The sequence below is a fragment of the Pinus tabuliformis genome, chromosome 1_1, assembly GCF_031772625.1.
Source record: "Pinus tabuliformis cultivar Carrire ecotype Pingquan chromosome 1_1, CPIR1, whole genome shotgun sequence".
NCBI classification, from domain to species: domain Eukaryota; kingdom Viridiplantae; phylum Streptophyta; class Pinopsida; order Pinales; family Pinaceae; genus Pinus; species Pinus tabuliformis.
The window spans coordinates 373,096,132-373,112,245 of NC_142297.1; the positions used below are offsets into that span (position 1 = coordinate 373,096,132).

The 16,114-nt window shown below is 39.5% G+C and overlaps 1 protein-coding gene across 1 annotated transcript; it reads right to left on the bottom strand.

Moving 5' to 3' along the window:
• Nucleotides 1-11,828: 11,828 nt before the first annotated feature.
• On the bottom strand, nucleotides 11,829-15,445 carry LOC149213175 (polygalacturonate 4-alpha-galacturonosyltransferase-like). Its single transcript, XM_089390730.1, has 4 exons — nucleotides 13,255-15,445; nucleotides 12,558-13,144; nucleotides 12,338-12,414; nucleotides 11,829-12,213 (listed from the first exon to the last, which is right to left on the bottom strand). The coding sequence occupies exons 2-4, from the start codon at nucleotides 12,558-12,560 to the stop codon at nucleotides 12,009-12,011; spliced, it is 285 nt and encodes a 94-aa protein (XP_089246856.1). The 5' UTR covers nucleotides 12,561-13,144; nucleotides 13,255-15,445; the 3' UTR covers nucleotides 11,829-12,008.
• Nucleotides 15,446-16,114: the final 669 nt, after the last annotated feature.

The window sequence follows — 16,114 nt, forward strand, 5'->3', positions numbered from 1 at the left end:
CTCAATTTCCGATAGGCTCCAGTAAGGCGTTCCTTTTGCAAATGCAACCAGACTTTGTCGCCCACCTGAAACTTGTGTGGCACCCGATGTTGATCATGTCGCTGCTTGTACTTGGCATTTGATTTCTCAAGAATGTCATGGACCTGCTGGCGAATATGTTGGATGCGCTCAATGAAGCTAGTGGCCTTATCTGTTTCGGACTGGACATGAGCTGAATTCATGTGAGTAGCTGCAAGTGGCATGGCTACATCAATGGGGTATAGTGGCTGGAATCCCAAACCCACCTGAAAAGGGCTATGGCCAGTGGAGCTATGAAGAGCTCGGTTGTAGCTGTGCTGAACATAGGGGAGGCTCTTGTCCCATGTGCGTGGATGCTTTGAGTTATACATGCGCAGAATGTGCACAATCATCCTATTGACAACCTCTGTCTGGCCATCAGTTTGAGGATGGAAGGCTGTGGACTTCGTGAGTTTGGTGTCCAGCATTGACCAGAGACTGGACCAAAATGTGCTGAGAAACCGACTATCCCGATCTGAGATGATAGACTGTGGGATCCCAAAGTGCACCCACACTCGTTCAAAGAAGAGTTTAGCAGTGGCTTTTGCTGTGTTATTCTTCTTGCAGGCCACCATAATGGCCATCTTCGAGAACCTGTCGACGACCACAAAAACACAGTCATTTCCATGCTTAGTGGAACGAAGGCCTAACATGTAATCCATGGAGATGGATTCCCAAGGTCGACTAGGGGTAGGGAATGGGGTATAGAGGTCGTGCTTCTTAATGGCCGGTTTGGCAATGGCACAGGCAGTACATGATCGGATGTACTTCCCAACATCCTGTCAAAGATTCGGCCAATAGAAATAATTTTGCAGTACTGCCACTAATTTCTCGACCCCGAAATGCCCAGCATCCCGACTGTAGTGTGCTTCCCAAATCATCTTGGCACACTCGCTTGAAGGAACACAAAGGTGACCGAGGTGGCATAATAGGGCATCCTGGAGGTGAAAATCTGCAACCTGCCGACCCTCCAAGAGTGTCTGGTATGTGTGGCCGAATTCTGGGTCGCTTTTGTAGAGAAGTGGCCAATCAGAAGTCTCGTGCCCACAAGAGTTGAGCATGGTGGTTAGCGCCATGATCGGTGGTCGACTGAGGCAATCTGCAACATTATTGGTGCTGCCCTTTTTATACTTGATATTCAAGTGAAACTGTTGCAGGTATGTAGACCACTTCTGATGGCGATCATTCTGCAATTTCCCTTGGGTCTGTATGAACTGCAAAGGTCGGTGGTCTGTGTGGATGACCATTTCCTTCCCCAAAATGTAATGCTTCCATTGTCGACAGGCCTGTACAATGGAATACATCTCTTTATCATAAGTGGGGTACTTCCAGACTGTGTCTGAAAGTGTTTCACTGTGATATGCCACCGGATGTCCATGTTGAGTAAGGAATGCCCCAATGGCATAGTCAGAGGCATCTGTCTCGACCTCAAATGGTTGTTGTAAGTCTGGTAACGCGAGCACTGGTGCCGTGCAGAGGCGATCCTTCAACTCCCTGAATGCCTTCTGTTGAGATTCAGACCAAAAGAATTTTGCTTTCGCCCCGCCCTTGGTGACTTGACTCAAGGGCCAAGAAATATGAGAAAACCCCAACACAAACCTGCGGTAGAAGTTGGCAAGACCTAGAAAGTTGCGGAGCTCTGTTAGAGTGGTTGGAGAGGGCCAATCCCGAATGACTTGGATCTTGGCTGGATCGACATGCACCCCCTGTTCATCAATGATGTATCCCAGATACTGAACCTGGGTCATGCCAAAAGTGCATTTCTCCAAATTGGCACATAGCTTGTGTTGCCGCAGTGTTTGGAGAGCCTGTCGGATGTGGTGGAGGTGCTCTTCCCAACTTTGGCTGAAGATTAGAATGTCATCCAAGTATACTACTACAAAGGAGTTGGTGAATGGCCGCAATATGTCATCCATTAGCCTCATAAAGGTTGCAGGAGCATTCGTCAATCCAAAAGGCATGACCAACCATTCAAAGAGGCCCTCCTTGGATTTGAAGGCCGTCTTCCACACATCAGAGGGTTCGATTTGTACCTGGTGATATCCCGACTTCAGGTCGATCTTGCTGAAATATTTCGCCCCCTTTAGTTGGTCTAGGAGGTCATCAATCCGCGGGATCAGATACCTATTACGGACAGTGATCTTGTTCAGTGCCCGATAGTCAATACAGAGTCTCCACGTCCCATCCTTCTTCTGTACCAACATGATCGGGCTCCCACAGGGCGATGAACTCGGACAGATGTGACCTTTCTGCAGGAGCTCCTGAATCTGCCTCTTGATTTCATCGTTCTCCAGAATGGAGCGCCGATAAATTGGTCCATTGGGTAGCGGCGCACCTGGGGTCAGATCGATGGAGTGCTTGACTTGACAGTGCAGAGGAACCCCTGCCAGGGAGGTGAAGATGTCCTCGTACTCCTCCACAATCTTGTCCATCTGTAGTTGTCGTGCAGAGGGGCCCCGTTTGGAGGCCGCGGCCACTGTCTTCTTCTTTCCTTGAGGGCGTATCATCAGGAAAACAAATTTCCTGGTTTTGGAAATGATCTTACTGCATTGTTTTGCAGTAATCAAAGAGAGGGCGACAGGTGGTGCTACCTCTGGTATCCTGAACAACTTATTTCCCAATGTAATAATAACAGCACGGGGCCTTGATTCATACACAGCATGTCGCTTCCACAAGTATGGATGTCCTAGTAATACATCACAAACTTCAAGGGGAGCAATGTCACACAATACCTCATCCGTGAAGGGTTTGATGTTGTATGGAAGGTGACACTGTTGGCTCACGCGAAGATCTCGTCCTTGGTGAAGCCACCCAATGGTGTATGGTTGTGGATGTGCTGTGGTCGGTAAGCCCAACCGCTTCACGACCTCTGCCGAAATGAGGTTCTTTTGACTCCCGCTATCAACAATGAACTGTATCGGGGAGCCCTTTACCCACATCTGGGAGTGGAAGAGATGCTCCTCCTCCTTTGGATCTTTGGGTTCATTTTTCTGGATCTTTGCGGTAGCAACAGTGGCGCTGGGGTCCGCATCAATGATCTGCTTCCCTTTTTCATACCCTTTATCGGGTTCTGACTCAGAGTCGGAACATGCATCTGATTCTGAAACCTTTAGCTCAGCCACCAGTGACTGCTTGGCCCGACACTCACTTGTGTTGTGAGTGGAGCTCTTATGGAACTCGCACCATTTTCCAGTGTCCTTTCTCGGCTTCGTGGCGCTGTTCTTTGCTTGCGGCTTCGACTGGTTGTCTTGGGCTGTCCCGCCTTGGCTTTGTCCTTTGTTCTGTGGTTTAGGGGCACCTTTCCCCTGCTTTGGATTCGCAAATCCAAAGTCTCGCTTCTTTTGTTTAAACTTCTGCTCGACCTTGACGGCATACCGGTATGCTGCGCCGAGCGAGGGGATGTTCAGGAATTGTATTTCTTCCTGGATGTACTTGTGCAGGTAGCCACGGTATTTGAGTATCAAATCTTGCTCCGAATCCTTGATACCCAACTTTGTGCGAAGGGTATGGAAAAGATTGGTGAACTCTGACACGTCTTGGTCCCTTCCCTGCCGCAGCGTGGTCCACTTTATGTATTCATCCTCGTAGCTCCCGACAGGGTAGTACTGCTCCTTGATGGCATCCCGGAACGAATCCCAGGTGGGTGCAGCTGAAAATAGTGAGCCAGTACTTTCATCTTTCTGCTCCCAGTAGGTTTCCCACCAGTCCTTGACGTGGGGGGCTGCTTTGAGGAGAGCAAAAACAATCTTTTCCCAACTCGAAAATTCATGAACAGAAAAATAACCCTTTAGCAGATTTAACCATTTATCTACGGCATCTGCGTCTATCTGACCCTCGAATATGGGGATTTCAAAATTAACTTGTACCTTAAAGGGTGTGGCGTTTCCCGAGTAGCTGCTGGAAGCCGATGCGTTGCTTCTGGGTAGCCGCTGAAGGATCTGGGCAAAGTTGTCCATCATCGCGTTCCGTTGTCGCTCGAGGGCTTCTTCAAGCAAGATTTTGATGGGATCTCCTGCCCCCTCGTCTTTCTTCTCGTCCGCCATGGGAGGCCGTCGGGATTTGCAAGGCTGGTCTTGCAAAGGTTCAACCAGTTCAAGCCCTAACTCCTTATATCCCGACCTTGTTGGGGACATGCAAAGAAAAACAGAGAAAAAGCAGACCGCTCTGATACCACTGATCTGGATTTAAACAGGAACGCAACAAATTACAGAGATAACCATATACACAAAGATGCAGCGGAAATAATACTTCATTTCATTAATGGAAAATACTGAAATATGCTTACAAACAGAAATGGAAATAAACCAGCTAGGGCGATGGTAGCTTATCTCTGAGAAGAGATGTGATGGCTACATGCCTCTGAACTGTCTTACAATGAGGCTCGAAGGCCTATTTATTGTTGAGAAACAATGGAAAACCCTTAACATTCCAAAACCTAACCCTAGGAGATGAAACGCCAAACTGTGGGCCCCGTTTGGGGTAAGTTGGTACATCAACTTCCTGGGGTCGTAACTTTGGCATATGATCTCCGTTTGACGCGTACAATAGCTCATTAGAAAGATCTATCCGAGCACTATCATTGTTGGAATGGGCAACATCGGTCCATTCCATGGACCCATGTTGCCCCTGGATTCCCCAAAAAATGTCGTTTAGGGCCTCAAAACGGCTCCGGAAATTCAGGACCCGAAAAACTGCTAAAAATAGTAAGTTGTGCTACAATTAAGGAAACTGAAAATGCTGAGAAGTACAATGGTGGGGGTCCAGGTGGACTTGGTAGGTGGCCACCAATATCCACCTGGATCAGTGGAAGCATGAAAGATAGCAGCTTATGGACTAAACCATGTTCATAGTTTTGAAAATTTTGATTGGTTTTAGCATTTGACAAGGGGTTTGTCAAATTTTGGAGTTTGACGATAGAAAGGAGATTTTGTGTTAAAAAAAAAGGGAATAGGAATGGAAGGAGGTGGCACAATCATCTTACTATTACCAAGTTTCTATTTACCTTACCTTGGGGCGAAATCCATTGAAGAATTAGTGTATTCATGCTTTGGTATGAGGGGAGATGGGACTTTCCCTAGAAAACACTTATAAAATTTTGGACAAAATTATAGATAAAATAAAAGAAGCATGGGGCCTTTTTTCTATGCCATTATGCAACAAAAATTCCCCTGGGAAGTGAAGGAAGGACAAGGAAGAGGATCTAAGTGTTCGCACTTGGATCTTAATTTCAACGAACAAAGTCAACCATAGACCTTAAGAAATTGGAGGAATTAGACACATGGCTCTTAGAGGTGGGGCAACCAGAATGGAGGAAACTTAGTTGGAATCTCGAGCCATCTATGCTTGCATTAATACATCCCAAACTCTCGGAGCATCCTTGTGAAGAGGTCAAGCTCACAATTGCTTCTTGTCTCAGCAAGATCATAACTTTAACATCCCAAGTATTGTCTTACAATAATGATCTTATGAGGGAGATATTGTAGTTGATAGTGGAAGGCCTTAAAGGGTTGAATAACATCATGATTCCTACCTTTTAGAACCGATGTAGAAATTTTAACAGTCATGGCAGAATTCAACTTTGGCACATTCATACCGAATTTGGAATGTGACGAGTTTATATTTTAGTTGCTCCATAACTTTTACACCAATATTACATTAGCTCATTCAGACCATGTCAAAACAAGCATGCAAAAGACTGTGTCTCTATTATTCGAAGGCCATGCTCACATATGCAAGATACTAAGATGTAAATTGTTGACCATTTGGAGGAAGGACCACAGGGATCCTATGATCTAGTCGAGAAGTTTTTTAGGAAAAACATAAAATTACTCAAAAGGGTGCTCACTACGAAGGAGTTGATAAGGATTGATGGAGGAAGCAAGAACAAAATATGCATCAATAATGAAATAAGGATGAGAGGACTATGCGTTATCTGCAAGGGACCTTGGGCCCTTAACCATTCATGTCCAAGTGATAAGAGGAAACAAGGGCAGATCATGAAGATTCATCCATGGTTGGTTTCACCAGTTTTTAGAAGAGAACCTATGAAGGAAGCAAGTAGTCAAGTACAAATAGTGAGCAACAATACCATATTTTTCAGAGAAACTTACAGGATAGGTCGATGATAATCAATCAACTTGACAAAGTAAATCGGGAAGGAAGGAGGGAATTCATCCTGATGATGAGGTAGTTGAGTCTATAGATATCCAGGAGAACATCGATAAAGAGTATGGGCAATCAGGTATAGATAACAGTCCACCAATACATCCATGTTTGACAACTGAAGAGGGTGGACAACTTATCCCCACATGTGAAAAAGTCCAGGAAGAAGACATTCTAGGAGAACCAAATGAGGAGCTAATAATAATAAACAGACATGATGAGCATGATCATGCAAGGTATCATGACAAATATAGTATGTAGGATAAGCCATTTCTGGAGGGTCAAACAAAGGTTCAAGTTAAAGTTGTGGTCATGGGGCATCTGGTGCAGTCAAATATAGAGACATTCTGCAGGGCACGAGAGTTTCTAGTAGAGAAATTTTGGGAAAGGATCATGCATTTCAAGACAAATCTTACGACGTTGAACATTGGGACCTTTGGCAGGTGAAACATTGATTTCTGTCTCAGTGGCTAATAATTCTTCATATGGAAGGTAATAGTTTACTTGCAAGTTTGGAGGTAACAAGGTACATTGGGAGGTAACAAGGTACAAGGTACATATGGAAAGACATATGGGAGGTAACATGTACAAGCATAAAAAGTGCTTAGAATAATATATGTGTGCTCTGGCTTCTCAGCAGCATCAAGGAAAGACTTAATTTCAAAAATAAACTCTTTAATGATCTCTGTACCTATTACTTACCACTTCAGATAGACGTGTTGAGTGTGACAACTGCCAAAAAAAATATTATTATTAGACATATTGGAAGAAAACTCCTTGAACTAAGCATAAAATATAATACTTATACTAGAAAAACCTACACAAATGCAAACATCTCAAACAGTGACAGATGAACATAGGCCTTTCCATTGAAATAACTTACCACTTCTCTGGTATCCATTTTAGAATCCAAACTAAATCCCAAAACTTATAAGACTAGCCATGCTTGAACTTCTTTCCTTCTCATTCTTCAGCTCAAAATGGTGAGCCACATGCTTGTGATCATAGGGAATAATAGAAATGGCATCCAACAATCCAGATGATGCCATCAATTGCAGATCCTTCTATGCTAAGTATTTATTGTAGATTTTTTGGAGGATATAGAGCTTGTACCATGCATAAGCATGATACAAATGACTTTCTAATATCTAAAATATCTTTGTTAACTTTGAATGGTAGATTGTCATCATTTGAGGTTTAGGAATATTCTTGACCATACACGAGACCATGAATATCTTCTATAGAGTGAAAAGATTCCTACATATCATATGCTATCTGTCATAAGAAATAGTATAAGGCAAAAATATATTAAAAATAAAAATAATTTAGCTCATAGATTCTATAGTAGGTTCATGAAATTTCATTCAACCCAAAGCTTCCTCTGCAATAGGGTATTCTACAATAATTAATTCCTACAAGATCAAACTATATCAACCTTCCCATCTAAACAAATATAATCCTATATCTAATTCAATAGATAACATTTTAGATTTCTGGCCCCCATTCGATAGTGATACCTTCTTAAAGGTGTGCCAAAAATCTACTCAACATGAAATTATAACTATTTACATCATGGGTAGTATGGGTAAGCTCCCAACCAAAGATAAATGGTTTCTAGAATATGATTTTTCTACACATTTCCCTCATCCCATTTCACAATAGCAGCCAACAATCCAAATGATGCCATTAGCTACAAATCCTTCTATGCTAAGTATTTCTTGTAGCTTTTCTAGAGGATATAGAGCTTGTACCATGCATAAGCATGATACAAACGAGTTTCTAATATCCAAAATATCTTTGTTAACTTTGAATAGCATATTGTCATCATTTGAGATTTAGGAATCTTCTTGACCATACACAAGGCCATAAATATCTTCTATAGAGTGAAAAGCTTCCTACATATCATATGCCATCCGTCATAAGAAATAGTATAAGGCAAAAATATATTAAAAATAAAAAATTTAGCTCACATATTCTATAGTAGGTTCATCAAATTTCATTCAACTCAAGGCTTCCTCTGCAACAGGTTATTCTCAAATAATTAATTCCTACAACCTCAAACTATATCAACCTTCCCATCTAGACAAATATAATCCTATATCTAATTCAATGGATAACATTTTAGATTTCTAGCCCCCCTTCGATAATGATACCTTCTTAAAGGTGTGCCAAAAATCTACTCAACATGACATTATAACTATTTACATCATGGGTAATATGGATAAACTCCCAACTTAAGATAAATGTGTTGTGCCTTTTTCCCATAAGCATTTATTAGCATACCCTTTTTAGTTGAGAGAAGATCCTTTGGATAGTGGGATATAATCTTTAGTTCTTGTGAGGGCATCCAAAAATCACCCTTGGACAGTTGACTATAGCATATTTACAACATTTTTTGCTCACTGACTTGATACTTGTCTCAAGGGAGTTTTCCTTGAGGGTCTTTTGCCCAACACTTTTCCTTAAGGTAAAAGTGTGTATACATTGTTGTATGTAATCTTGATCTTCCATATTATCAATACAAGAAGATACAGATCCACCAGTTGAATATGTAATAAGTGTGAAATTAGACAGCTCAAACTATTCACACTTTGTGTTTTCATTGAAGTTGGCTGATGTTGCATGTTATTCATCAGAATTTGTCCATATTTGTCCATACTGTTGTATTTTCTTTTTCTACAGTACAAATTTCATCCACACTGCCCCTTGAATGTGATTTCTCCTCATTCATTTCTTCAACCTTATCATCGTTATACATCATACTGGACAATCATCATTCTAGTACAGAACAACCTTTGGATAGTATTGGTGAATAATTGTAGTTAATGGGTTCTCATGTAACAATTCCCAATATGAATGGAACAACATATAATTTGAATCACTCAAGTAATGAATCTCAATTTAACAACATTCTAATATAATTACATTCTACCATAAATACACATCAAGAATGCTTTGCCTTGTATATTTTAGCACCCATGTATTCGATGGATTTAAGGGAATGACGGGAAATTGGAAAGCCAATGATCTCCTACAGTTATGTATGGCCTTGTCTAGTACCTATGGCCTCTTCGACAACCAAGATTGAGCTCAAACTCACCCTAGAAAATGAAAATAATGCTCAGGGGAGACGGAAACGACTCTAGTAAGTAGAAATCCACCCAAGAACGCTTAAGAACACTCCAGGTAAGGAGAGACAAATTCTTAATAGTCATACAAAAACCAAATTAGCAACTCCTTGAGGAAATGCAACAACTCCAAAACCGTGGCAGTTGATCTCTAACTCAACAAGAAAGTGGATTATGAGTAACTCAGAGCTGATGCATTTCATAGAGCATCAATCAATCAAGAGTTTCTTAATGATGCTAATAGAAATTCAATGGAGAGTTATTTATTTTAGTCATAAGCACAAAGACAGGGAGCACATATAATATAACTAAGGAGTAAGAATGATGATAACTCATACAACATAAGTTTATTATATCTTAGGAACATATATTAGATGAGAGCCTAGCACATTGCCTTCATTGTCAAAAGAGAGATGTCCATGTGCAAATTAATCCTTGCTCCATGTGAGACTATTACAACATAGCTGCTATGGGAAAATGAAGGAATTGGTCATGGCAGTTAAACACTAAATTGAGCTAGTTTCAGTGTTGTCCAATTAGGGCTATTGCATCTTGTCACAGGCAAATATTGCAGGAATTTCAACATTACAAAGGCAACAATCCAGGCATAGTCACTCTTTCTTTAGTTAAGTCAAAGCTCATGGAGAATGATATCTAGGCATTTTAGCCTATATTCGACCTCTCTTGGGCAGCAACCAAGAAAGTGAAAACGCTCAAAGTTTGTAATCCAATGGGAGAAGAAAAACTGAGGATAAAAAGAAGTCTACAACACTTGAAGAAACCGAAGTCTGTGACTAATCCAAATCTCAATCAAAAGCTATCTATTTGCAACAGGATCTGAATATCTGTGTTAAAGAGTCAAGGGTTTGCTATAGTAGCCAAAGATTAGTAATAGAAGGCAAAGAGTCTGTAGTTGGAAGTCATTGTATTATAATAAGAGACTAAACCTGCAACAAGGACATAAATTTAGTAGCTGCTTCTAACTTTGACTAGGTAGAGACTCAACTATTGACCTTGACATAAAGAGGAGGGCTGACTTGGAGGGACTCTTTGGTCTTGTGTTGGATATTTCATTTTGAATAAATTCAATAAGACGAGGATTTTTGGGTTTTCCCCTATTGAGAGGTTTTTCCCTGCCTTGAAAGCCTAAATCTTTGTGTCTCGTACTTCTTTGTGTTCTTGGAAGAACAATTTGTGTAATTACTTGATGAAAGAGAAATATTAACTAACAAAGAAAAGAATACTTATATAGGAGTTTACTCCAACTATCAAGGAATACAATGAGGACATAAAATTTGTAAATCATAAACTTGGCTAGGCCACTGCACCTCCAAAAACCTGACTCATTAAGCCATAAACTAGAAACCTTCTGTGGAACTCCAAAAACAAATGAATTAGAATGAATTATCAACCAAAATCAAGGGCATTTACACTTTACATTTGACAATCTATTGCAGTATGAATATTGAGGTCACAACTATTAATTTATATTGCACTGTTGTAAGAAAGGATGATCATATTTTATATATTTTGTCTATTAAGGCCTACACTTCGTCATTGTGCTCTAACCAAGGTTTCATGTTCCCAATGTAATGAACAACAGCTACATTGTCAATCTCTGAACAGTCCATGCTAGGATTATATCCTAAACCCAGCACATACCAAGACTTGTCTAAAGGATGGGCCGAGCCATAAAACGTTCAATCTAGGGGGTAGTGTTCGAAGCTTCCACAACACTCTATCCTCATTCTGATATACACTAAAAGAAAAACTTACAAATCGAACAAAGAAAAACCATTAAGTTTTCTAGCTAATTACTTCAGACTTACTTCAAATACTTTAAAGTAAGCATCATAGGAATTAACATAAATAAACCACACTATACACTTACCGTGTTCTGCCGCTTGTGATATATTCCAGTTATATCTTTTTTCTCGCATTCTTTGAGTTCAAATACATTCATCCCATATGCCCAACCACAAGCATTAGGATCAAAGTGCCTTGCTATGTGCAGATTGGAAAAATTAAGGTATTTGTCAAACGGGCTAAAGCTTTCTCCACAAGTTTCCACTAAACCATTAACCTTTCCATGAAGATGTACTGACCACAAGGGCATCAAATCTTTCTGCACCACAATATCATCATCCAAGAAAAGGATCTTGTTCATTTTGGGATAAACTTGTGGAAGATAGAAACGAAGATGATTTAGCATGGATAAATATTTTGGATTTATATATTTCAAATTGGAGGAACGTGTTGAGAGTGTAGTCAAGTGATCTACCTTGAAATAATAATCTTTCATAGCTATAGATTCAAGTTGCTGAAGCATAGGGGAATAGGAGGAATTGAGCCATTTAAAATCATCAACATTTTCTACATGTATTGCAGCTTTCCCTAGGGAATTAATTAAAAACCACATTTTCATGGCCCCAAAATTTAACTTGTCTGTGATGAGATGAAATACATGTTTCTCAGATTCCTACAAACACATGTAAATCACCTACAATGAGATCCAAATATTAAATGTAAAATGCAGCAAAACTGTTGGACTTCCAGAGTTGAGAGTAATTTAAATTAATAACACTTCAGCTTAGCATTCATGATAGTTGAATTCACAACCACGGATGCAGAAAGAGGAAGAAAGTAGTAATCTATGGTCAATCACATGGACAGACAATGCAGGCCCTTGGGAACAGATTTTGTTGCCACCTGACTTAAAAATTTACTTTGCCTTTCCAAGGTCATTACTTGATCATCTGCAGACTGAAGCATGGCTTGCAACTTCTTTGTTACTGTCGCACAACCATAAAATTGTTGTCTAGTCTTGTATAGGACATGACCCCTAGCCTTGATCTTCTTAGGTGCACTGAAACATTCATATCAATTATCGGTCATGAAAAAGAGAATGAAAAGCAGAAATATTGACACATAGACTACAACTTTAAAAGAAAGAAAGGATATGAACACCAAATGCAAATGGAAGAACTTACTGCTCTTGATTTAGAAGCAGCCAATGTGAAAATCCAGGGGGTAGTGTTCGAAGCTTCCACAACACTATATCCTCATTCTTACATACAATACAAGAAAAACTTAGAAATCAAACAAAGAAAAACCCATTAAATTTTCTAGCTAATTACTTCAAATTTACTTCAAATAATTTAAAGTAGGCATTGCACGAATTAACATAAATAAACCGCGCTACACACTTACCATTTTCTACCACTTGTGATATATTCCAGTTATATGTTGTTTCTTCCATTCTTTGAGATCAAATACACTCATCCCATATGCCCAACCACAAGCATTAGGATCAAAGTGCCTCGATATGTGTGGATTGGAAAAATTAAGGTATTTGTCAAACCAGTGAAAGCTTTCTCCAGAAGTTTCCACTGAACCATTAACCTTTCCATGAAGATCTACTGACCACAAGATGTCAAATCTTTATGCACCACAATATCATCATCCCAGAAAAGGATCTTGTGCAGTTTGGGATAAACTTGTGGAAGATAGAAATGAAGATGATTTAGCATGGATAAATATTTTGGATTTATATATTTCAAATTCGAGGAACATGTTGAGAGTGTAGTCGAATGATCTGCCTTGAGATAATACTCTTTCACAGATGCAGATTCAACCTGGTGAAGCACAAGGAAATCGGAGGAATTGAGCCATTTAAAATCATGAACATTTTCTACATGTATTGCAGCTTTCCTTGGGGGATTAAGTAAAAACCACATTTTCGTGGCCCCAGAATTTTACTTGTCTGTGATGAGATGAAATACATGTTTCTGATATTCCTACAAACACAAGTAAATCACCTACAATGAGATCCAAATATTAAATGTGAAATGCAACAAAAATGTTGGACTTCCAAAATTTAGGGTATTTTAAATTCATAACTCTTCACCTTAGCATTCATGACAGTTGAATTCACAACCACAAATGCAGCGCATACATTGTTAGAAAATAAATCATAGTGATGAAGAGTTGGATCCTCCAAGTTGTCCTTTTTAACGAAATTTCTCTTTTCAAGCGAAAGCAAGTAATAATCCATGGTCAATCGCATGAATAGACAGTGCAGGCCCTTGGGAATAGTCTTTGCTACCAGCTGACTTAAAAATGTACTTTGCTTTTTCAAGGTCCTTACTTGCTCGTCCGTAGACTGAAGCATGGCTCACAACTTCTTTGTTACTGTCCCATAGTCATAAAATTGTTCTCTAGCCTTGGATAGGACATGACCCATAGCCTTGATCTTCCCAGGTGCACTGAAACATTCATATCAATTATCGGCCATGAAAAAGAGAATGAAAAGTAGAAAGATTGACACACAGACTGCAACTTTAAAAGAAACAAAGGATATGAACAGCAAATGCAAATGGAAGCACTTACTACTCTTGATTTAGAAGTAGCCAATGTGAAAACTATTACCTTTGAGGTAGTTCAGAATCTGCATTAGCCTCACCCAATGTACGCTGACATTCTTTAATATGAAGCATCATTTCATGGTATAAATCAATATTATTCCTACCCTCGGAAATGCTTGAATATACACTAGCCATGATTAGTTGGTCTCACATCAATCTAACAGTGGAGTCAGAATTCTCATTCTCATTCTCCTGCCTCCAAATGCTGTATTTTCCCAAGACAATAGAATCTACCTCCTTGGAATGTTTAATTGTTGTGTTTTCAAGCTCAACTCATTTTTCTTCATCCTGTTGAATTAGCTCTGTTGACCTTTTCTCGCTCCTCTTTTGTCTCAATTTTTGTAAGAATTAAACTACTATAAATTAAAGCATACTATGCTAAAATCTAAGAAATATAAAATTTTTCTATTGGAGAAGTAACATTCAAAAAGGATTTTGGAAAATAATATACCAATTCCCTTTTCCATGAGAACAAAAAGTAGCGATCTAGTGCAGCAAAGAATTTTACTCTCCGTGAAACTTTTGTTGGACTTTTTTCAAGCTGCAAATGGTCTACATTACAACAACCATTGTCCTAGGAGTTTGACTAGACATTACCTTACACTAGAATACCAACATCATAGATCAGTTAACCAGGGAAAATCAAAACTTACCATCAAGAGCAGTCTCTTTGACGTCTCAATGTTCACTTCTTGTGTCATCCTCTTGAAACCTCATAAGAAGTTCTTCGTCATTGGAAGTTTTTTCTGCACCTTGTCATTCATTTTACCCCCCTCAAGATTTTCCTTGCCTTCTTCATTGAAGATCACACCATCTTGTTGTGAATGTAACTTTTCTGAGCTGTATCCAAAAGTCATTTGCCTCTGCTTGATTTACACCATTAGAAATAGAGAAGCACCCCTGCCAATGTTAGTTTTCACTTCCTACTTAATACAACCCTACTCAACTACATAGATCATCATCACATAGGTTTCCTTACATGTTCAATAGAGAAAATAACCAAAATATTCATACCTCAGAGTTAGTAATATCCCTTTGGTTTACTTCAGAGGACTCTCTAATACCGATGAGGAATATAAGTCATTATGTCTAATAATATTTAAGTTTAGAGTTCCTGAGTCCTCTGTGATAGATGTTATGACATCAATCACCTGCCCAGTAAATAAAATTTATTTTCAATTCTCTGCTCAATAGGGGAGAAATCAAATTTAAGATATCCAAATGCAGCAGGTTTCTTATACTTGCCTCCCTTGGGAAGAGAGAGTCAATGCTCTATGTTAAACTCTGCTTTCTCCAGTCATCTACCTATTCCAGTGAACCCCACTGATAAATAGATAAGAGTGATTTTCAACATATGACAAAGCTCCAGTATCCTCAACAATTCCTCTCTATTTCAATCCACTCAGGGCGATTAAATTTCAATTTAGGGACACTATTTATTTTCTGGGATTAGACTAACATAAGTGCAAGTGCATTGCCCAGATCCTGAAAAAGAACAAAATGGCCATAGAAAAAAAGAATTGGTTTTTGAGATGCGGAAAGAGAATACCATTCTAACAGATCCATCTCTTGAGAAGTTGTGCCCTGCTATTTTAAATGACCAAAAATGCATAAAAGATTAGGTAGAAAGACTTGATGGAGAAGAATATATATAAAAATACTGAAACGCTAAAAAGGGGGTTGCTTTGCTATCATGCATATGCCAAGATTGAGATTTCATTACACATCAATAATAAAATGGTGTGTATAATATCTATCGTTTGTTTTGGCCAATGTGCTCTGAACACTGTGGGAACAGTATGAAAATGATATGTATAGCAGAAAGTAGATGCTGACCAAGATTGTCATTGTGAATTGGTCTAGGTTGGGTGGATCAGAACTGGTTTTAGCTTGACTGGTGAGAAGTGGATTTAGCTTTATGGATGGAAAGTGGATCTGGCTTGGATAATGAGTGGATGGGAAGAATGATTGTTACCCTTCCCACCCAGATTCAATTCCCACAAGATTCAATTCCCATGAGTAAGATGTTGAACTGAACTCTTAACAAATATATTTTTATAATACCCATCCAGCTTATGCATAATCCAACGCACACTTAGTACCATCCTACTCAGAATGGGGAGTGCCCAGGAATTCATCGAGCAGTTGCCCAGTGAATTTACCATTCATATGCATTTGCCTTTGTTAAAAAATGGAAAGAGAATTATTATTTCTTGCTATCGGGATGAATGGTTTCATTATCTTTGGCAAGGGAAATTACCCTAGGGGCAGTTGGTAAAACCTTTGCTCTTGCATGAGAGAGGTACAAACTTTGAATCTTTCTCCTGGTAGGTATTGTATAGT

Bases quoted from the DNA above. Each gene is read 5' to 3' on its own strand.
- LOC149213175 (XM_089390730.1), bottom strand. The intron at 12,214-12,337 runs GTAAGTTCTTCC...TGAATGTTTCAG, and splicing joins CTGCTTCTAAATCAAGAGCA to TGCACCTAAGAAGATCAAGG.